The sequence below is a fragment of the Pteronotus mesoamericanus genome, unplaced genomic scaffold (genome assembly GCF_021234165.1).
Source record: "Pteronotus mesoamericanus isolate MK-2021 breed Mesoamerican mustached bat unplaced genomic scaffold, CSHL_Meso_final scaffold_705, whole genome shotgun sequence".
In the NCBI taxonomy this organism is placed as follows: Eukaryota; Metazoa; Chordata; class Mammalia; order Chiroptera; family Mormoopidae; genus Pteronotus; species Pteronotus mesoamericanus.
Window position 1 is genome coordinate 196,339 of NW_026555326.1, and position 22,245 is coordinate 218,583.

The 22,245-nt window shown below is 36.2% G+C and overlaps 1 protein-coding gene across 1 annotated transcript in view; it reads left to right on the forward strand.

The window, feature by feature from the left end:
• INTS7 (integrator complex subunit 7) overlaps positions 1–22,245 on the forward strand; it is a 66,633-nt gene that overhangs the window by 8,397 nt on the left and 35,991 nt on the right. The window contains exons 2-7 of the mRNA XM_054562950.1: positions 3,979–4,108; positions 4,922–5,068; positions 7,158–7,295; positions 10,410–10,456; positions 13,159–13,358; positions 13,840–13,962. Of these exons, the coding sequence (XP_054418925.1) occupies positions 3,979–4,108; positions 4,922–5,068; positions 7,158–7,295; positions 10,410–10,456; positions 13,159–13,358; positions 13,840–13,962 (785 nt within the window). The remainder of the gene's footprint in view (positions 1–3,978; positions 4,109–4,921; positions 5,069–7,157; positions 7,296–10,409; positions 10,457–13,158; positions 13,359–13,839; positions 13,963–22,245) is intronic.

Sequence of the window (22,245 nt, forward strand, 5' to 3'; positions counted from 1 at the left end):
AATGTCAGACACTGATTGTGACTGGCCTTAGCAACCTGTTTGGAACTACCAAGTGATCCATATAGTTTGTGGCTGCTTCTGCTGGACCTTGGTTTGTGTGGGAAGGAACGAGTTACACTCCAACACCAGTTTCCACCAGCACCAAGCCTGGGTGAAGTCAGCAAAAGGCCCAAGTCACCCCAAGATCAGCTTCCACCTGCCTCTGCCTGCAGGCTGCCTATTAGGCTCAGTCACTTTCCAGTCTCTGGCAGTACTCAGTTACATGAGGTAGGTTCTCAGTGAGACTCCAGGAAGGGGTAAATGGTGTTCACCATCTTGATAGAGGTTCAAACTCAGTGCCGATACTGGGTCTGAGGCCACTCAGGAAAATTCCCGTGGTATATCACGTCTAGCTCCGCCTGCCAAGGGCCCACAGACCTTTGTGGTTGGGCAGGGTTTCAGGGCGTCATTAGGGTGAGAACAACAGAGTTTATCAGGTCCAAACAGACCAAGTATGGCTGTGGATCTCCCGTGATGGGGAGACACCAGTTAGGTTTATGGGAAAGTGGGGGGAATGGCTCTCACCCCAAAGCCATACAACTCGATCACCGACAACCCCTGAGCCTGCTCAGGTCTCCACACCCCGGTCCAGGCAGCTGACTCCTCAGCAGGGTGCGAGCTCCACAGGGTGAAGTGATGGAGAGTTGAGAGTGTGGAGCTATTGCATTCCCTCATGCCAGTGCTGTAAGGAGCGGGGTACTCCACCAAAGAAAGATGATGTCTGTGTTATGGGAGAGGTACTCGGCATGGGGATCCTTTGGCTGTCCTCCCAGCTCTCTCCCCAGAGCCACAAACCCCAGTCTTTCCTTGCATGACTCTAGTTTGCTTCACTCTGCACCGGAATCCTGGGTGAGTGGCTGTGAAGGAGATTTTGGGCATTGGCCCTTTAAGAGGGCACCCGGGTTTCTAGGAGACTCTTGTCTCTCCCTGGTGGACAGAATCCCCTCTGATTTTCACAGCTAGATGTTATGTGGGTGTTCTTCCTGGCTCTTGTTCTCTGGGCTGGGGAGTCCAGCGTGGGGTTGAGACCCCAAGTTCCTCAGGGAGAACTTTTGTAGCTGATATGTCCGCCCAGAATCTCAGCCACCACCTGTGGGAACAGGACCAGCCTTTTTTACATTTCCACCCTTCCTACCAGTCTTGATGTGGCTTCTGTAAGTCCTTGGTTGTAAGACTTCTGTTCAGCTAGTCTTCAGTTGGTTATTCAAGTTGATTGTTGTATATTTTAGTTATAATTCCAATTTGATCCTGGGAGGAGGTGAGGGTTCCTGACACCATCTGCTGCCATCTTGGATCCCCCTTTTTGATTTTTAAAATTAGATTTATTGAGGTATAATTTGTAAATAATAACATTCACCCAGTATATGTAGTCATGAAACCACTACCACAGTCAATGCAGAACATTTCTTTCACTCCAAAAACTTGCCCTGTACTCCTTTTGATTTGATCTCTTCTCTCTCGTTTCTGGGAACCAATGATCTGTTTTCTGTCCCTATAGTTTTGCCTTTTTCACAATGTCACATAAAATAGAATCATACAGTATATAGTCTTTTGGATCTTGCTTCTTTCATTTAGCATACTGGTGTTGTTGCATAAATTGGTAATTTGTTACTTTTTATTGCTGAGTAGCAATCCATTGTATTGGATATACCACATTGTGTTTATTCATTTACCAGTCGATGGACCTTTGGGTTTGCATTTGGGGGCTATCATGAATAAAGCTGCTGTGAACATTTGTGTACATGTCTTTGTATGGACATGTGTTTGAATTTCACCTGGATAAGGATTTAGAAGTAGGATTAGTGAGTGTATAGCAGGTGTTTGCTTTTATAAGAAACAGCCAGACTCTTTTCCAAAGAAGGGTGTAGTATTTCACTTCTACCAGCAGTGTATGAAAGTTACGGTTTCTCCATATTCTCATTAGCATTTGACATTGTTGGTCTTTTTATTTTTTCGTGTTCTAGCAGATATGTAGTGAGTGGTATCTTACTGTGGTTTTTAATTTGCATATTCTTGATAACTAGCAATGTTGAGTATCTGTTCATATGCTTATAGTTGACTTTCATGTTTCCCCTTTAATGAAACTTCCTTTGAAATCTAGCCCATTTAAAATAGTGGGTTGTCTTATTGAATTATAAGAATTGTAGATTAAGTCCTTTATGATAGACAATACTTGTTTTGTAAATATTTTCTTCTAGTATGTGACTCATCTTGGGGAACTCTTAACATTATCTTTTAAAGAGTTTTTAATTTTGATGGAGTTCAGTTTATTACTTTTTTATTTTATGTTTGTGCTTTCTGTGTTTTCTCCAAGAATTCTTTGTCAAACCCAAGCATATAAAGATTTATCCTGTGTTTTCTTCTATGCTGAGCATAATTTTAGCTCTCACATTTAGGTTTATGGTTCTTTTTGGGTTAATTTTTGTATATGGTAGAAGTTTAGAATTAAGGTTCTTTTGCTTATGGCTATCCAGTTGTTCCAGAACCATTTGTTAAAAAAGATTATCCTTTGCACAATCATTGAATTATCCTGGCACTTTTGTTAGATTGTCAGTTTGGGACCTTTCTTTTTCCCTAACATAAGCCTTTGCCAACTGATCATCATTGGTGCCAGTGCAGTACCAGCAGAATCTCCAGTTTGGAGTATGGTGAAGAAGGAAACTTCATTCAGTGCACACAGCTCAGTAGTGATAAAGCACAGCTGTGGAACAGCTCAGTAATGTTACAGCTCAATTATGGGACAACATGGCTGTGAGGCAGCCTTAGGGCGCCTTGGCAAGGTGGCCCTCCAGTTTCTCTCTGTTGGGGATGGGGTGATTGCATTTTTAGTCTTGGATGGAAAAGGAAAGTGTGTTCTCAAGCCAGAGGAGAGCTGACTTGTACACGGAGAAGTACCCAACCCTGGTTCCTGATTGGTTTGTTCTCGCGCAGATGAGGACTCCAAATCCTGACAGTTTGATTGGTCCAAAAAGCACTTTCCTAATTGGTCAAAGTGGGACTGCTCTGTTTGGTTGGTGAAGATACTAATGGGGATATAGTCACACAGCTTTGATTGGGTGGGGAAAGTCTCAGTCCTATTGGTTAAAATATGATTCCAGGACCTCCTTTATAAGTGTTAGCTCAGAGAGCAAGAACACAAAGCAAACAGGCAGTTCAGTGCAGGTCTCTCCCTGAAGTGTGGCCTGTGTGAGAGGCTTTTGTTTAGCAACAGCTACCAGACTCTGTTTCTGAATTGGAGCCCACTTCGTCACAAGGAGACCTTCTTGGTAGATATCTTTTTTCTTGGGGTCAACACATTTAATGTTCTTGAAGCACTACTTTATATCCCATAGATTGTACTTTTATTTTAATTTAGTTCAAGGTATTTTCCTTCTGATCATCTCTTTGACTCATGGGTTATTTAGAAATGTGTTGTTTAATTTCAAATTTTCAGGTATTTCTCTTATTGATTCCTGATTTAATTTTTATGATCACAGATCAAACATGGCATGATTTTAGTCTTTTAAATTTTTTAAGAAGGTTTTAGGAAGGGAGGGAGAAAGAGAGGGAGAGAAACATCAGTGTGCGAGAGAAACATCGATCAGCTGCCTCTCAAATGTGCCCTGACCTGGGACAGCACCCTAACCTAGGCATGTACCCTGACTGGGAATCAAACCTGTGACCTTTCAGTTTGCAGAACAGTGCTCCAACCAACTGAGCCACACTGTCCAGAGCCTTTTCCATTATTCTTTATCTACAAGTGACAATATACCGAATTATTATTTTATATACCATTTTTTTAAAAGTAATGAGTTACAGTTGTACTTTACCTAATTGTTAAGAATTATTATTTTACTGCATATATAACTTGACTGGATAATAACTGTGTAAGTATTTGCTATTTTTGCCTTATTGTAGCCACAAATATGTAAGCTATTCTCCTCTTTTTATTTTTCATAGGTCTAAGATCTGGCAAACTTGGTGAACAATGTGAGGCAGTTGTCCGCTTTCCTAGGCTCTTTCAAAAGTATCCATTCCCTATTCTCATCAATTCTGCATTCCTCAAGTTAGCTGATGTTTTCAGAGTTGGGTAAGTTTTTTTAAATCCTTGGTGTCCCAAAGTACTTTGTTCGTATCTTTGTTTTATACTGTGGTCTTTGACTTTTAGGTCTTCCACATGGTTGGTTACCATTTTAGTTGACATACCAGGGTAGTGTGTAATATTTTTTTGTGGAAGGCTTAATAGCGTTTTAAGCAAAATTCAAGAGTGTAAATTAGAGAGTACTTATTTCTTTGGGTAACAGGGTAAATCAAATTAAGACAACCTCAATATATTACTATACATTTGGGAAATATCTGTGGCTTTGTACTGAATGTTTGAAGAAGTTTGTAATTTTATAGCTTATTTTATAACATGAGATTACATGTTACTGTGAAGTGCCTGAAACGTGTAAGCACTGAATAAAATACCCATTTCTTTTTTTTTCCCCCTACCAACTCCCTCCCATTTCTTCCTACCATTTCTAAGCACTCATGTGATCATACACACACCAAATCAGACTTGAAGGAGAAAAGATGTGGTAGAATTAGCTCGAGAGAGGAGGGAGACCATCTGACCTCCTGGCCTTGGTTATGATATGATGAGATTCAGCTCTGCTCCTGGGCCCCTTGTGTCACTGCCATTTTGGCATCTTGCAGCAGGGCTGACTGCAGTCATTGCTGACTGCTTTTGCTTGGTACCCACCTGAAATACTTCAGACTTTAACTCTTAATGATGAGACAAATAAGATCGAAAAACATCTACCTGTTGCTATAACTTAATATTAATAGTATCATTTTGATTCCTAATTGAATATTACTTTCCTAAAATGGTCTAATTTATTCTATTCCTGGTTTTTTGTAGAAACAATTTCCTGAGGCTCTGTGTTCTTAAAGTTACTCAACAAAGTGAGAAGCATTTGGAGAAGATTCTAAATGTGGATGAATTTGTGAAGAGAATTTTCTCCGTGATTCATAGTAATGATCCTGTAGCAAGAGCCATCACACTCCGGTATATTGCGTTGCTATTATGATTCACCACAAGATGTTTGAGTTATAATTATGTAGCCAAAAAAGGCAATATATTTATTTTTTCATTTTGAGTATTAAAAATTTATTTTTGTTTTTTCAACTAGAACTCAATGCAAAAATATTGTAACTGTCCTAACCTGTAAATTCTTCTCAGTTATCACCTACCATACTGTTTTGGTTGTACATTGTTACCTAACTTGTTTTTGAAACATTCCTTTCTGTAGGTAGATGTTCTAATCAAAGAACTAGGATCTGAATGTAGCTTAGCTTTAACTTATTTTGAACTTCCTGACCTTGTTCTTACTGTTTTGTGTCAGTTTTCTGTAGTCATCCTCAGTTACCTACTCATTTTTTTGCAATAATTTATATTATTTATATTTATATAATATTTATATTTATATATTTATCATGTTTATATTATTTATATACTATAAGTTATAATTAATAATTTATATTAGTTACCCATTGCATTGTATGCAATCATTTATATTTGAACTCCTTGGAGAATGCCAGATATAACCACTATAGTTTCTTCAGCTTTTTCTTTCTTGACATTTAAAACTTTTTTAAAAATTTTGTTAGAATGTATTTTAAAAAATTGTAAGCCTTTTATATTTAACTTGAACTATGTTTTCTTTTTAGCTGTGCTATCTGTGGAATCATGTATAATTTGGGGATTTTTTTTTGAAGTTTACATTCCTAAATTATAGGGCTCATTTCTGACTTTCCCCTTCCAGACAATACTCTCTTTAACCACGAAGTCTAGGGTGTCACTTCTCCCCAGAGTTTCTGTATTTTCACATCAGGAATCGGTTTTTCCTTTTCAGAATTAAGTGCTTTTATGATTCATACTTTAAAGATTTTTTATTTTGCACCTGTTAATTTGGACTTACTAAGTTCCAAAAAAAATAGAAGATGGTGGGAAATACTCATTGCATTAGAAGTGTAGTGCTACAAATTATTTATAATATTACCAGAAATATTTTAGAAGGTAGTGTCATACGGGATTATGCTTTTTTTTACCTTTACATATTACATAGTAACAAACTGTTAATCAATGTATGTTAATATTAGCCTAGTCTGATCTTTCCTTGTATAAAAATATTAGCTTAATAGCCATTTGTTATTTACATATTTTGAAAAATAATCCATCAAAGTTACATATTTTGTGAAATAATTCATCAAAGTAATTTCAGAACTCTCCAATTGAAGTTAAATTACATATTTTGTCCATTTTAGTATCTTGCTTATAAGAATTCTACCTGTGTCCAATCAATTATATCTCCATAAGATAATTAGGAGATGATATGTCAAGTTGGAAGCTAACTCTGGACATTGACTTTGAGGAAGGCAGTCATTGTAGGAACCTGTTTTGTTTCTTGAAATATTTTATAACCTTCTAAAATCCCTGCCTTTCTGCTGAGAAGATTTTTCAAGCTTTACTTTCTATAGTTTGTTACAAATAATAGATTTTTTCCTTTTCTGAATTTGTGATTTTATTATAAAGTAGGCTGTGTTTTTCTCAAATTCTTCTTCCTCACCCTCGCAGATTCTGATAGGAGTGCCAGGGGGCATCCTCTGCCTGGGTGTTTTTGATTTTGAGGAGGGGTTTGCAAATCGTGGTACCAACATTTATGATATGGAAAAAAGGACTAGGGAATCCTACTTTTTTACTTGCCGATGTACATAATACCAAAAATGTTAGACTCCTAATGCTTCGTTAAACTGGACTTCTTTACGCAGTACTGGAAATTGATATTTTAATGCTTTAATAATTTAAAAGATTCTTTTCTGGGTTGTGTTTGGTACCTGGGATATACTTCAAGATGATTTTTAAAAATTTTACTTGTATTAGACAATCCATGTTAATTTTTCTGACATGCTGAAGTATGAAAAAGTGGTTACAAGTTCAGTCACTGCTTGACTCCTAAGGTTGATGCTTAATTAACTGGAGGTTATGGAATTACCTACAAATCTTAGTTTTGGTAATGCAGCTTTGCCTTGCTTCTTCCTTTCCTGGCCTCAAGTTTATTGTGTTTTCATTCTTTCTCGTTTCTCTGTTTCTGTAGGATGTTGGGGAGTCTGGCATCAATAATTCCTGAGAGGAAAAATGCTCACCATAGTATTCGTCAGAGCCTGGATTCACATGATAATGTAGAAGTCGAAGCTGCTGTTTTTGCTGCTGCAAACTTTTCTGCACAATCAAAGTAAGCACAGGCCTTTCAGACATTTGGTTTCCCAAGGAGAGGTTTTGAAGGAGTAACTCAGCAATATGTATTAAATACTAAGCAATTCGGAAAAAAATGTAAATGGCAAGGTGTGTTTTCCAAGACAGTTTACGTCGCATTTGGGGAAGCAAAACTTAAATACACAGAAAAGAATAGTTAAGTACAAAAGTTGTCATTAACTGTAAATGAAATAAGAGTTTCCAGAAGGACAGGATCAGCATAGATTACAGAGCTGGGGAAGGCATTGAGAGCAGAAGCTTTGTTTACTGAAGAGCTTCCCCCAAATATGCATAGCCCTAATACAAAACTGCTGCTTTCGTACAGTCCTCAAGTTAAGCTGTTTGGCAATAGACAAAAACTGTAGTGACTTGAGTTGAAACCAATTTTAACCTGTTTGGGAAGTCATGTTCTTACAGAACAGTGTATATTAAAACATTGTCTTTGGGTGGTAAGATTGTATCTAATTTTTACTTTCTTTTTAATAAATTTCTGTGTATTCTGTCATGAGCAAGTTTTGGTTTTATAATCAAGTGAATATTAAATGTTATTTTTTAAAATAAAAAATAGCATCTCCATTAAGAACCTCCGATAAATTCGAGTAACTGAAATAATCAATATTCTTTCTTCAGCTTTTAATTATGTGCATACTCTTCAGCTGCTTTTATCACACCTTAGAAGTTCAGGATTACTCATTGGAAAAGGAGAGTAAAGAATAGAAGGGATATAACTTTTAACTTACTACTCAAAATCAGTAGGTGTGGCAGTAATTGAGGAGGTGAAATATCTGAGTTAAATAGAGTTCCTATCTATGCTTTTGAAAATTGGAAATTTTTTATTGTGAGTGTCATTGATATTGAGAGAACTTTTAAAAATTGCTTTTTTTGGATAAGGAGGTAGTACTATCTAGTGAGTAATTAGCATCTAATCAGCACTGTCAGATTAAATATGTACAGTGACTCCAAAAGTAGTTTTCTAAATGTAGTTCCTAAATGATAAGTTTGTAATTTAGTTATTCGATTTTATTAGAATCATTTTTGGTTCAGTTTTTCTCTTCTGTTATCAGAAGCTAATTTTACCAGCTCTAGAATTTTTTATCTGTTTTGAGAAATGATTAAGACAAAGTAATATAGAATCAGCCAAGTTCTTCATTTAAAGAATTGATGACCAAACATTTAAATTAACAGTTATGTAGGAGCAGATTTTGACATACCAGGCTTCAGTATACACTTGCAATTCAAAATGAGTACAATGGAAAGCCTGAAGGGCTTATCTAAATGTATCAGAGTGTGAAACTAACAAAATGTATCTCTTTGAGATTTGAGTTTGCCTCTTTCCCCAGAGAAAGATGGATGACCTGGCCTGAGATCAGATATCTCAACTAATAGTGATGGATTTTTATCTTAGTATCTCAATTTACCAAGTTTGGATCTTAAACAAATAAGAATAACTGGCCAAATAAGGCCTTGAGATTTTAATTCTATTTTCTCCCTGTCTACTACCATAACCACATCTAACTTGTTCTAAAAAAAAGTTAGGATTTTATATTTTTAAAGAACTATTCCCAGGGTCACAAATCCCGGTTGAATGCAAACCCAAATGCCTTCAGGGACCATGGGAGCCTGTCAATGGGAGAGGTGCCCTCTAGTGGTAACTGCGGTGAACTGGGTTGAGAAAATTAGCCTTACAATCTCTTTCAAGCCAACAACTCACTCTTAAGTATAAGAAAAATAATTTACAAATGAACTTTATTTTTGAATAAAATATTTTAATTTCTAAAACCAAAGCAATTTTAGATAAAATTTTAGAAAAACCATTCAAAAGTTTACTGCAAGCACACCAAAAAAGTATACTTCTTAATATGTTTCTACATAGGCACAAGGAAAACTAGGAGATTTCAGAATTATGATGCATTGAATGATAATGAGGTTACTGAGATTATTATGGATGTAGTCAAAGAGAGTAAGAGCACAATAGAATAATTGAGAACAAACCGAATTAATCTCAGAAAACACATTTAAACACTAAACCACCATAGAAAATTCTAGAAAACAAAAGAATACACAATCATGCATTCCTTTAGTTGTCAATAGATGACTGTCATCATATATCATGCAGCCTCTGGAAAACTCCATTGTTCACTTGTGAGAGAATTAATTTGAAAATGACAAATCATATCCTAATGGCAGGAAGTATTTTATTTAGACATCCATTGAACTGTAGAGGGAAAGTAGCTTACGTCCTTTTTAAAAATTTGATATACATTTTTAGAGAGAAGGGAAGGGTGAGAGAAAGAGAGAGAGAGAAGCATCAATCGGTTGCCTCTTGTACGTGGCTGGACCTGGGACCAAACCCACAACCCATGCTTGGGCCCTGGCTAAGAATTGAACCGGCAACCTTTGGTTTGCAGGACAATGCCCAACCAACTTAGCCACATCAGCCAGGACAGTAGTTTATGTCTTATATATCATTTATTGTGGATAAATAAGCCAGATTTGATCCTGTTATCTCTTACCATATTTCTTTACATATTATATTTTATCTCAGATATTCATGTTATTAATACTTGTGCAACATTCTGTGATATTTCTGTTGCCATTGAATCAAAAGCAACACCTTGCAAAGTACTTTACACATATATAGTATTACAAATACAGGGCTAACTTGAAATAATTTGGCTTTTATAGTAAGATTCTATCTGTGTTTCCTATTGTATTTTGTTGCTTATGTAATCAGCTAGTGTGTTAAAAGCTTAATTAAAAGTACATCCTAAAACATAATAGATTGAGACAGCAACATTGAATCTTTCAGGCAGTATGACTCAGTGACACGAATTGCAACAACACTCATAAATCAGAGCATCTTTCCTTGCATACCAAGTGAGAACAGTGTTGGCGTAAACCCATATGCTGGTTAGAGTTCTGGTTTCAGTTGCATTTCTAACCTTACCCATAGCACCTAACCTTTGGAATATTAGTTACAAATTGGAGTATGTATCGGCATTTCTCCTATGCTGATTGTGTTGTGTTTCTTTTAAGTCTTTAGAAAATCTTAATTATTTAGTTTTAAATTTTTTGCTGTTCTCTCTTTCCAAAGGGATTTTGCTGTAGGAATCTGTAACAAAATTAGTGAAATGATTCAAGGTATGTATGCTTTATTTAGTATTATGAAGTGACTTAATGGGATTTATATTATTAATAATAGCTGCTAACATTTATTAAGTACTATGTGCTAGTCACCATTTACTCATTTATTCATTCAAATAATACTTATTAAGCATCATCTAAATGCCAGAGCTTTTCTAGGTGCTTAGGATATAGTAGTGAACAAAACGAAATCCTTGCCCTCAAGTAACCTACATTCTAGTGGTGGAGAGAGGGGGAGTAGCAATAGACAATAACAGGACATATCAAGTGCAATGGAGAAAAAGTGAGTAAGAAGGATAGCAAATCCCTAGAGTAGATGGTAGGTAGAAGGGGGAACTTTTCTATTGTATATATGGTCATGAAGGAAGCCCTCTGATAACGTGATATTAGAGTGAGGAGTGCAGTTTTTTAGGGGAAGAACATTCTGGTTTCGGGGAGGGCAGTGCCTTGAGAAGCTCTGGGACACTCTCATCACTTGGCTAATGTCCCTTCAGTGTCTTCAGTTGCAACTAAAATCCACATTCCTTGCCGTAGTCTACAAATGCCAAGTTTCCTAATACCATCTTCCATGCTCTGTTTCATGTGTATTAACCCCATGTAAAAGGGAGCTCAGGGGCCATAGCACTGAACGGTTCCAGAGAACACCACGTCCTTTGTATTTTGCTAAATGACATCCTTTTGAATTGTGCAGTTTGGCAGGCTTGGATAGGTACTGCTATTAAGTCTGTTTTACAGAAAAGGAAATAAAATGACTAAATTGAAGACCAAGATACAGGGATTGAGTTTTATCCTGTTCCCCTTTATTCCTGTGCCTTTTTTCCTACCATCCTAAAAGGGCTTTCCTACACAAAGGGCTTTCTCTAGAAGGAAGCATCAGTTATTCATGGAGCAAGTGTTTATTGAATCCTGCTCTCTCAGACAAGATCTCAGCAAAAAAAAAAAAACAACCAACCAGATGTTATACCTTGAATTAAGATAATCCAAGGAGTGTTTAATGAAGGAACCATTTACAAACACATGGGCAGGGTAAACCGTAGCTGATAATGTGGTCTTGCACCCCTTTGGGATGCTGGGGAGGGAGTGGTCATCAGAAACCTGGAGTCATGTCAAGAGGGCCACTTTGAAAAACTGACCTTCGATGAATATGATGTGACCCAGCACAGAGGGAACCAGGGAATAAATACTCTGACTTCGTTCTTCTCCCTCCCGTCTCCTGGGGTTCCGTGCTTTGGCCAAACTCAAGTAGAAGCCAAATAGCAAGGGAGTTTGTTGATGTAAGCCAAAGTTGAAACGCTATCATATGTTCACTCTAAGAGTTATTTTACAGTGGGGAAACCAGTGATTTGCAGACTATAAGTTAGCTTTTGGCATTTATGCAGTACATTATGATTGACAATTTTTTATCTTTATCACCGCAAAGCCCTAGCTCTAGCTCTAATTTTGCTCTAATTTTGCTTAGAGCAAATTCTGCTTAGCTCTAATTTTGATAGGGAAAGATGCATTGGATTTAATCCTCATGGGATTCTAGCTGTGTGTGCGGTAAAGAAAAGCCTTGCTGCACAGAGTTCACAGAAATTCAAAACCATTCCATGCACAGTCTATTCACATCTTGCTTTTGACTTAATGTTGAAGGAAACCATTAAAATTGTAAATATCATGAGATTTTAGCCATTGAGTATGGGTGTGTGTATTCGAGATTTGTTTAGAAGGTACCCGGCCATGTACTATGAAAAACAGAGACATTTATTGAAGAAGATACAGGACACAAACATTGTACATAGGACAATGACTCCTTAGTCCCCTTCAAAGTAGGCATCTTGGGACCTCACAGTTCTGGTCCCCATTGGCTTTCCTGAATCTCATTGATGGTCTGAAATCTCTTTTATTTCAAAGCGATTTTAGTTATGGGAAAAACTAGAAGTCACTGGGCACCAAATCTGGGCTGTAGAAGGGCTGAGTCACCTGTGTGATTTGATGTTTCGCCAAAACTCTGCACAAGATATGATGCATCAGTGGGCACATTGTTGTGATAAAACCAATCACCAGTTGCCCATAGCTGCAGCCTTTTGAGTCATCCAAATATTTTCCACAGAGGAATGATCAAGCTTAATGCAAAATTTGATGCAGATTTGTTGCTCTACTCGCTCAGAGTCATTTTGAATGTGTCGACCACACAGTACACATGCACACTCAATGGCATCTACAGCCCTCCACTGACTAGTACAGTGAAGTCACCGTTGTTCACACATGTGCATTCTAGTCCACTTTCCTTGGCTGCCAGGTTACATTGACGTTACATAAACCATTTTCGTTATATCATCTTCCATCCTCTGCTTCATTTCCTGAACTTTTCACAGACAGACCTTGTATATATATATAAACGTATTTATACCTTTTTAGTATACTATGAGAAGAAATAGGCAGCAAAATGACTTTGCTTTCCACTGTGCCTTTTAAAGGCATTTCCTACTATTGAATATAGTTGTATAGTCATTGAAAATTAATGTTAAGATAAATACTTTTGGAAAAAACTATTGTACTGATTGATTAGCTTTAATATAATTATGTTTAATGTTATAAACATATTACTATACTAGTTGTTTTTAAATGGTTATTGTGCTAATTGAGTTAGACCTTTTACATGTGAGCTGTTATCAAGGATGATGATCACGAATCTCAAGAATTCTTTTTGTATCTAGGCTTAGCCACACCCGTAGACCTGAAGCTAAAGTTGATCCCAATCCTACAGCACATGCACCATGATGCAATCCTGGCTTCCAGCGCTCGTCAGCTTTTACAGCAGCTAGTCACAGCCTATCCTTCCACCAAAATGGTGATTGTTTCTTTACACACTTTTACTCTGCTTGCAGCTTCATCTTTGGTGGATACACCTAAGCAGGTAATTTCAGTTTTCTTTAAACTGCCCTTTCTTCCCTAATCTTGTATATTAAGAATATGATAAAAAAATAAGTAACTCATACATTTTGATAATATTAAGATACCCTTTCTCTGATAAAGATCTGTTTAATTTTCTTTTGCTTGTTTTTGCCTTCTCTGTATTCACAATGCTGACTTTTGGGACCTCTTGAGGAAATGAGGTAGAGGCAGGTACATGGCAGAGCATGGAGCCTAAAGAAAGAAAGGATTGAGTCTTAAAGGCCAGGTCTGTGCTGGAACCTTATGAGTTAAACGATAGTGTCATTTAATACACCAAGAGAACGAGGCCTAAACATGGCAGCCATGGCAGCCGTGATAAATGACAGGGCTGCGATTGGAAATGAGTCCTGTCTGAAGTCTAAAAATTTCACTAAACAACATTGCATCCCTAATGATAATTTCAGTAACAATATTGTTAACTGTGTGGCTTATCTCCCTTATAGATTCAGCTGCTCTTGCAGTATTTGAAGAATGACCCCAGGAAAGCAGTAAAGAGACTTGCTATTCAAGATCTGAAATTACTTGCAAATAAAACACCACATACTTGGAGTAGGGAAAACATTCAGGTATGTAGAACCTTGAACATTAATTTATATAGGAAAATAATATAACATTGTAATAAATTTTTTCCTTAAATTTTTATATCATCTTTGTCATCTTCTAAGTGTATGAATATGAAAAATTTCTAAGAGAATTGTTGAATTTACAGCAAAAGTTTTAAGTGGCAAAATAAATGCATGAAACTTCTATCATTTAAAGTTTCTTTTTGTGATTGAGACTCACCTGTCAGTTTCTTGCTAATTTTCCCATAAACAGTACTATAAGGCTAATTAAGAAGGCCAATTAAATTGTTTATTTTATTCCTGTCTCCTTTAGTCAGGAATTATTCTTAAGGAGAATAATTATTCTTAAGGAGAATAATTTTGGTGCTGCTATGATTTATTAGGGAGAAGATGCTAGATGGGAAATTTGGCAAAGTATGTATATCCTTTTCACAGACAGCAAAAGACATTCTTAAGTTTTCTTTTGTAACTAATACAAGGGTAGATCTCATTCTCCAGACATTTAATATGGTATCTTTTTATAACATTTCTTGGGTTAAATTACTATTTCTTTTCCTCAAACAGTAACCCTATTTGTTTCTGCATTACTGATAACAGATGCACCATTTTCTTAAAAATGATGGTTAAAGTAGAAGATTGTTAGAATTTGCACTTTATTTTCATGGATTCTATTATCTCTTGGTATCATTACAGCTACAGTGTAACAAAAACCTTTGGATTTCAGATTATTAAAACTAAGCTCCTGTGTTTGTTTCTTTGTTTGATTGCAGTTTTCTAAATATGTTTCAATATATCATGGTTTGATAGTCACAAGTATTCCAAGAAATAAGGGCAGTTTAGTATTTACATTTAGTAGATGAGCAAATTTCGGTTCAGAGAGATTTAATATGCTTAAGAGAGTTTCTTAAGAGGACTTAATTAAGAATTTAATTAAGAGCACTTCTCTCATCTAGTGCGTTTTCTACTAAACAACTGTCTTTCCAAGAAGAGAATGTGCCCAGTCACATTTGTCACCTTAGGGAACTTGTGCATCGAACCAAACCAGGGAATATCGCAATATTATTCCTTCTCATTTTTTTCCTCATTGTGAGATAGAGCACACATTCAGAAAAGTATGTTTAATAGTTTAATAATTGTAAGTGAAGACCCATGTAGCCACCATCCAGCTAGAAATAGAAACTTGCAAGATCAGAACCTTCCTTCCTTCCTGTGGTCCTACTTGATCAGAACATTAACACCTACCCAAAAGAAACCACTATTTTGACTTGTGATAATCATGTCTTTCCTCTTTATAGCTTTACCATCTATGTGTGCTTTTCTAAAATACTGCTTAGTTTTGTTTATTTTACTCAACATTGTATTGGTGAGATTCATCTATATGGCTGCATGTTTTTTTCCTTTTAATTGCCAACAGGTAGAATTATCAGATTTTCACTTTTTAACCAATTTAGAAGCTGTAGTTTCAATTTATAATTCCTTGATTACTAAAGAATTTGGACATCTTTTTCAATGTTTATTGACCATTTGAACTTTCTCCTTTTGTGACATGACTGTTCAAGTTTCTTGCCTTATTCTCCTGTTGATTACTAGTCAGTCTGAATATATTCTGGATACTTGTATTTAATTGGTCCTTGGCAATTCTTTATAAATTTCAGCAGCAGCTAGTCAGGTTCCACTTTTTTAAAAAAAAATGGTAATTTGATTAGAATTGCATTGAACAGAAAGATCAATTTGTAAGAAACCTATGTCTTTATAATGTTAACTCTTCTAATGCATAAACATGTTATATCTTTATGTTTATTTAGGTCTCTTAAATGTGTTTTTTGCTTTACTCTGTTTTATCTAATATTTTCATAGCTGCTTTAGCTTTCTCCTGGATATATTTACGTGGTATATTGTTTGCCATCTTTTTACTTCCAACTTTATGTATCATTATGTTTCAGATATGTCTTTTTTTTTTTTTAGATTTTATTTATTCTTAGAGAGAGGGGAAGGGAGGAAGAAAGATATGGAGAGAAACATCAATGTGTGGTTGTCTCTCACACGCCCTGTACTGGGGACCTGGCCCACAACCCAGGCATGTGCCTTGACTGGGAATCGAACCAGCAACCCTTTGGTTCACAGGTCGGCACAATGTTCACTGAGCCACACCAGCCAGGGACAGATATGTCTTAAAAACAGCATTTAATTGTATTATTTTTAATCCAGCCTGGAAGTCTTTGTCATTTTAAAATGGAGTGTTTGGTTCATTTACATTTACTTTGATTTATTATGTATTAAGGTTTAAATCTTATTTTTTATTTTCTATATATTTCCCCTGTTCTTTCCTCCTCTTTTTACTGGCCACCATCTAGACTGTTTTTAATATCTTACTATTTATTTATTTTTATTGAAAATCTAAAATTATGTTACAGAGACCTTAGAACACACTTGAATTCCATTTACAGCCCTCTAAACTTTTATGTATTGTTGTCATGTGTCTTAATTCTATCTTTTCTTGTCAAAAAATTTGTTACTGTTCTATAAATTCAGTGTTCATTAGGACCTTCCACTGTCTTTGCTCTTCTTGCATCTCAGGGTGTCTTTCTGGGATACTTTTCCTTCTGCCTTTGGAAAACCCATTAGTGAGGGTCTGTGTTCCTCCATATTTGCTTGTCTGAAAATGTCTTTGTTTTACCCTCACTCTTAAAAGATACTTTCTCTAGGGGTAGAATTCCCAGAGTATTGAGGATACCATTCTGTTGTTTAATGATTTCCATTGTTACTGCTGAAAAGTAGCAGTGCTCTTTTACAGGAATTTTTTTCCCCTTTTAAAATTTTCTCTGTAATTTGGTGTTCTTTAGTTTCACTATGAAATGTCTGGATATGAATTTTTTTCTATTTAAACTATGTAGACTATTGAGTTTCTTGAATTATAAGTTTGGTGTCTTTCGACAGTTCTGGGAAATTGTCAGGCATAATTCCTTCAGATATTGCCAGTCTCTCAAGCTTTTCTCTCCGCATCTCCAGTTAAATGTATGTTAGCCCTTCTCCATTAATCCCCCATGTTCCTTATCTTTATATATTCCGTGTCCTTATCTTTTTATGCTGCATTTTCGATAATTTCTTCTGATACATGTTTTAGTTTACTAATTACGCCTCCAACTCATCTAAAATCTTTTCAGATCTGTCTCTGCTGTTGATTCCTATTGGTTCTCTGTTGTATTCTTTTTCCTTGTATACCTGGTTGTTTTTACCTTGAGCTACTCATTTTCCTTGGGAAAGTACGTGTGGGAATTCTCTAAGGCCTCAAATGAAAGAGTGTTCTTCTAGAGAAGATCTGCATTTGCTTCTCTTACATAGAGAGGTCATGTAGCGATACACACTGTGGAGAAAACAAAATCAGGAAAGAGGAGTAGTGAGTGTGGAAGATGGAATTTTAAACAGAGCAGTCAGGAAAGCCCTCACTAAGGAGTTGACACTTGAGCAAGGACCTAAAGGAGGAAGCACCGACTTCCTGCGCTTCTGAAAGAAGAGCATCACCAGCAGAGGGAGCAGCATGAGTGTGAGAGTGTTCAGGAGTGTGAGGTCAGTGCCTGTAAAAAAAAAGGCGGGGGGGCAGGGGGATGAGTGGGAGATGCTATTGGATAGATGGTTGGATGGGAGAGCAGGTCATGTAGGGCCCTTGAGTCCTTTGTAAGGACCTTAGCTTTTACTGTACATGGCATGGATTACCATTGGAGAATTTGAAGCAGAGGACATTATCTTTTTGTTTTTTTAATTGAAATATGTCTGACATATAACATTGTGTCAATTAAGGTATTAAGGTATACATGTTAATTTGATACATTTATATGTTATAATATTGTCATTATAGCAATAATTAGCATCTCTATCATTATGTAATTATTTCTTTTTAGTGGTTGGAATAATGCAGTTCTCGTCTCTTAGCAAGTTTGCTTATTATAATATAGTATTTTTGTCTACATGCACTGTACTGTGCATTAGATATATAAGACTTATTTACTACTCGTTGCAAGTTGGTACCCTTGAATAGTATCTGTCCTGTCCCTCCAGTTACCCTCTCCCCAGGTCAGACAGAGAAAGACAAATACTGTATGATGTCACCTATGGAACCTGCAGAGGTCAAAGCAGAGAGTGACATGGTGGTTACCAGGGGATGGGAGGTCGGGGGAGAGGAATTATCTGACTTGAGTTATAAAGGACTCTCTGGCCTAGCTATGTTGAGACTAGATTCTAGGGAGCACAAGGGCAGGAGCAGAACATTTAGGAGGTGGTGATAAATAATCAAGTTAGAAAATAGTACAGTTACCTGAACCATGGGTATAGCAGGGTGGCAGTGAGAAGTGCTAATATTCTGGATCTGTTTTAGAGGAAAAGCTGATGGATTTACTGGCAGATATGTGTAGGGAATAGGAGGAAAAAAAGGATGACCTTAAGGTTATTGGCTTCAAAAAATTTACTTGGTCTGAGTAAAATTCTGGGAGGCTTATTTCTTTAAGAGAAGGTCAAGAAGGAGTTCAGTTCTGAGCCTATAGTTTACAGTGTCAGCCATCCAAGTGGAGATGCCACGGACATCTGAGTCTGGAGTTTGGTGAGCAGATCTACGAGTCATCCATTTATCAGAAGTATTATCAGAAGGCCAATAGGAAAAAAAGAGGATTCATTTGAAATACAGGGTGAGGCAAAAGTAGGTTTACAGTTTTGAGTATGCAAAACACAGTTTATCTTGTATTATTTTTTATGGATTATTGTATTTTCCACGTGAACAACTGTAACCCTACTTTCGCCCCACCCTGTATGGGTTTGGCGGGAGACCTCTACAGGTGCCCTGGCCCTCCAGAAAGACAAGCACATGGGTCCTAAGGCAAATGAAGCCTGAAACATCACTGGAGGCAAAAATGACAAAACTAAAGCTGTCCTACTTTGGGCATCTCATGAGAAAGCAGGGTTCTTTGGAAAAGATAATGATGCTGGGTAAAATAGAAGGCAGCAGGAAAAGGGAAAGACCAAATATGGGAACATGATCTTAAGTTGTGGGTGAGAATGGAGTATGGAAAGGCAGAGATTTGAAGAAACATGGAAATGCAAATAAACTAGGCTATTAGAGGATGGCCAGATAGTTGAGTGAAGGCTTACATGGGGTGGGCAAAAAGTGGGTTTACTGTCCCATTGTGACATTGTTTTGAGTCAATAAAGCAATAGTAATAATCAAAACCTGCATGTCTTTTTCTCATACAGAAAACCTACTTTGGTTAGCCTACCCGTGTAGATAGTATCTGGCATATACCTAAAAATGCTTTTATAAGAGTAGCTCTAAAAAACAGTATTAAAGGTAGGATTATTCTACAGTTTTCCTTTTTGTATACTTTGACAAATTGTAGGGTTGGCATTTTACTGTCTTAATAAAATGAATTGGGATTTTTCTCTTTGTAAGCTCATGAGGGGTTGAGAGCTATGACAGAAACTTTCTATCTCTTGAAGGTATAGCTTTAAAAAGCACAATAAATCCATCTGAATGTAGAACTTTTTCCAGGGATAATATGAGAACATTTCCAATTACATACATGGTTATTGAGCTATTAAAAGTTAATTATTATTTAAACATTAACTACTTTTAATTTAAAATATATACTTTTAAATATTTGTCTTTCCCACAAAGAATTTTTTCCCACTATGCCTAAAACCTGAGCATATTGATTTTCACTAATTGGATGTGGTCAATTCATCGTTTTTTTCCAAAGCCTAGTTATATTTTTGAAAACAACGAAATAGAGCAGAGGCAAACATTTCTAATGATTTACTTTACAAGGTAATAGTTTGTTGATTTCAAATTTGAATTTTACTCTCAATTACCAAGAGTAATTATTATTATTCTAAGACTTCCTCCCTCTCTCTTTTCTTCCTTCTTCTTTCTTTCCTTCCTTTCAGCCAGTCTTATTATGCTGATTGATTTTGGAGTTCTGGTATTTCAAATGCAAATTGTGTCTGCTTCATTGTTACTTTTACTAGTGTGTTGGTAAGTAATGTAATTCTCCATGGAATCAAGTATAACAGGTTTAAAGGAAATGCTTTCATTCTAATATTTTCAAAACCTGATGGAAGGAAGGGCCCAAGTACAGTGTATTATTATTAAAGTCATCAACAGCAATTAATTTTTAGGAACACAAATATTTTTATATATTTATATTTTCTTTGGATTTTATTTATGTCTTGCTAAGATAAATATTCCTTTTAGTTGGTGTTAATCTGTATTATAGTTTACACTATTATATTGTAGTGTTATTGGAAAAGATTTGATTTATGCAACTTTTCTGTTACAAAGTTCTAGATATTCTCAAAGACATTTTATTTTTGGCATTCTCTCTTCTGCCAGGTTAGATGTGTACTTTACATTATATTAGGAGGGATGACAAGCTAAGCCTGAGAATTAATTCTTTTAATAATCTTTTCCTATGTAGTTAGTACAATGGAAACAGAAAATTTAGAGGTGTTCTACCTCAGACACTAAGTACTTTTTATGCATAGCGTTTTCTTTAAAAATTATAAACTTTTTGCCGATCTTTTTCTGGAACACATCCCTGGTGGTCAGTTCCATTCTAGAGTAGAGGAGAAGCCCCTGTTTAGGAACTGACCCAGAAAACAGCAATTCAGGACAGAGCCTCGTTTGAGCAGTGAGTTAAACCAGCATAAAGAAGTTCAGACCTAATAGTCAGTGGAGGACAGTGAAGAGGGGACTTTGTTTGAAGAGTTAGATTTTCCTTTTTGTTGATAGGAAAAATGGTCCTGATAAGAACAATTTTGTAATAGGTAATATCCTTGAAACAAACTTGAACCAGATTTTGTTATTGAGATATGATTGACGTACCATCTCTAGGGAACTTTGTGATGTGCTCTGTTAAGCTTACTAACTTGAATTAATGAACCTTTAAATGAGTACATATTTACAGAGAGCATTTTAGGTATTCAGTACTGTGCTAGGTGACAGACATTAAAAGGTAACATTATAAAGAATTCTATCATAAAATTTTCTAAAAATTTGTTCCATTTTTCAGATGGTAAAATTCTTGCTTCTTTAAAATTATTAATATCATCATCATATATAAAATGTCTCACTTTCTTCTTGGCCATACCAAAAGGTTAAATGTCTGTTATACACAGAGCACTCTACAAGACATAATTTTGAATACATATAAATATAGGACATAGTCTTTAACCTCTGGGGCTATTTGGCTTAGGATATTATTCATAAGCACAAGCTAATTAACAGTGCAAGGCAGGACTGTGTAGGTAATAAAAATAAAAATGTAGGAAATGACCTAAGTATTTAATAAATAAATAAAAACTAAGAATTACCTGATCACAGTCACTTTTTAAAAAATGCTTTGTTTTGAACTTCAAAAACAACGTCTAAGTCTGCTTTTATTTCCTTGTCCCCTGCTTTCTTTAATACACTTGCCTTTTGATCTGTTTCCCTATCACTTTGCTTAGGCACTTAAAAAGCACTTAATGCTAAATACAGAGGCCTTTTCTGCGTTTATCATCTGTCCCCTTACACATTTGACACTATGAATGTACCTCTCCTTTTGGTTTCTTTGACACTTGTCCTCACTCTTCTTCCCGTCCTCTGAACTGTACCTTCTCTGAGTTCTTCACTGCCCCTTTGCCTCAGAGTTTACTCTTTGACCCTGGATGTTTTCTTCCATGTCTTCTCTACCATTCTGGTAACCTCCCTTAACATCAGTATGTGTGTGCATTCTTCAACAGTCTAGCTTCTGAACTGACCTGCAGCATAGCTGCTTGGAGGGGCTGCGAGCGCTTTAACTTTCAAGTTGTTTAATCTTACAGACAATAGATATCACCCCCACTTATATTTTAAATTTTAATTCATTTCTTTTAATGCCAGTGCATTCACATGTCAAAATTCAAAAACCACAAAAGGATATAGAGTAAAATACTTCCCATGAACTGTTCTACTATCCATTAATCACCTTTGCCCAGTGGCAACCAGTGTCTGAGTTCTTGTATACTTTTCAGAGATGTTTTATGTGAAAACAACAATTCTGTATAAATCTTTACCCCCATTTTACAAAGAAGTGAGACTCAAAGATTTCAGTACTTGGCTCAGATCACGGAGATGGTAAGTGGCAGAGCTGGAGTTCCAATGCGAGTCTTTCAGTTAAAAAAATCTACATCTCCATTTCCCAGTGCCTGGAGGATATTTCTTCTTAGACTTCCTAGTCTTCCTATTTTCTGCCCTTCCTCTGAAATTAACTTATCCCCATA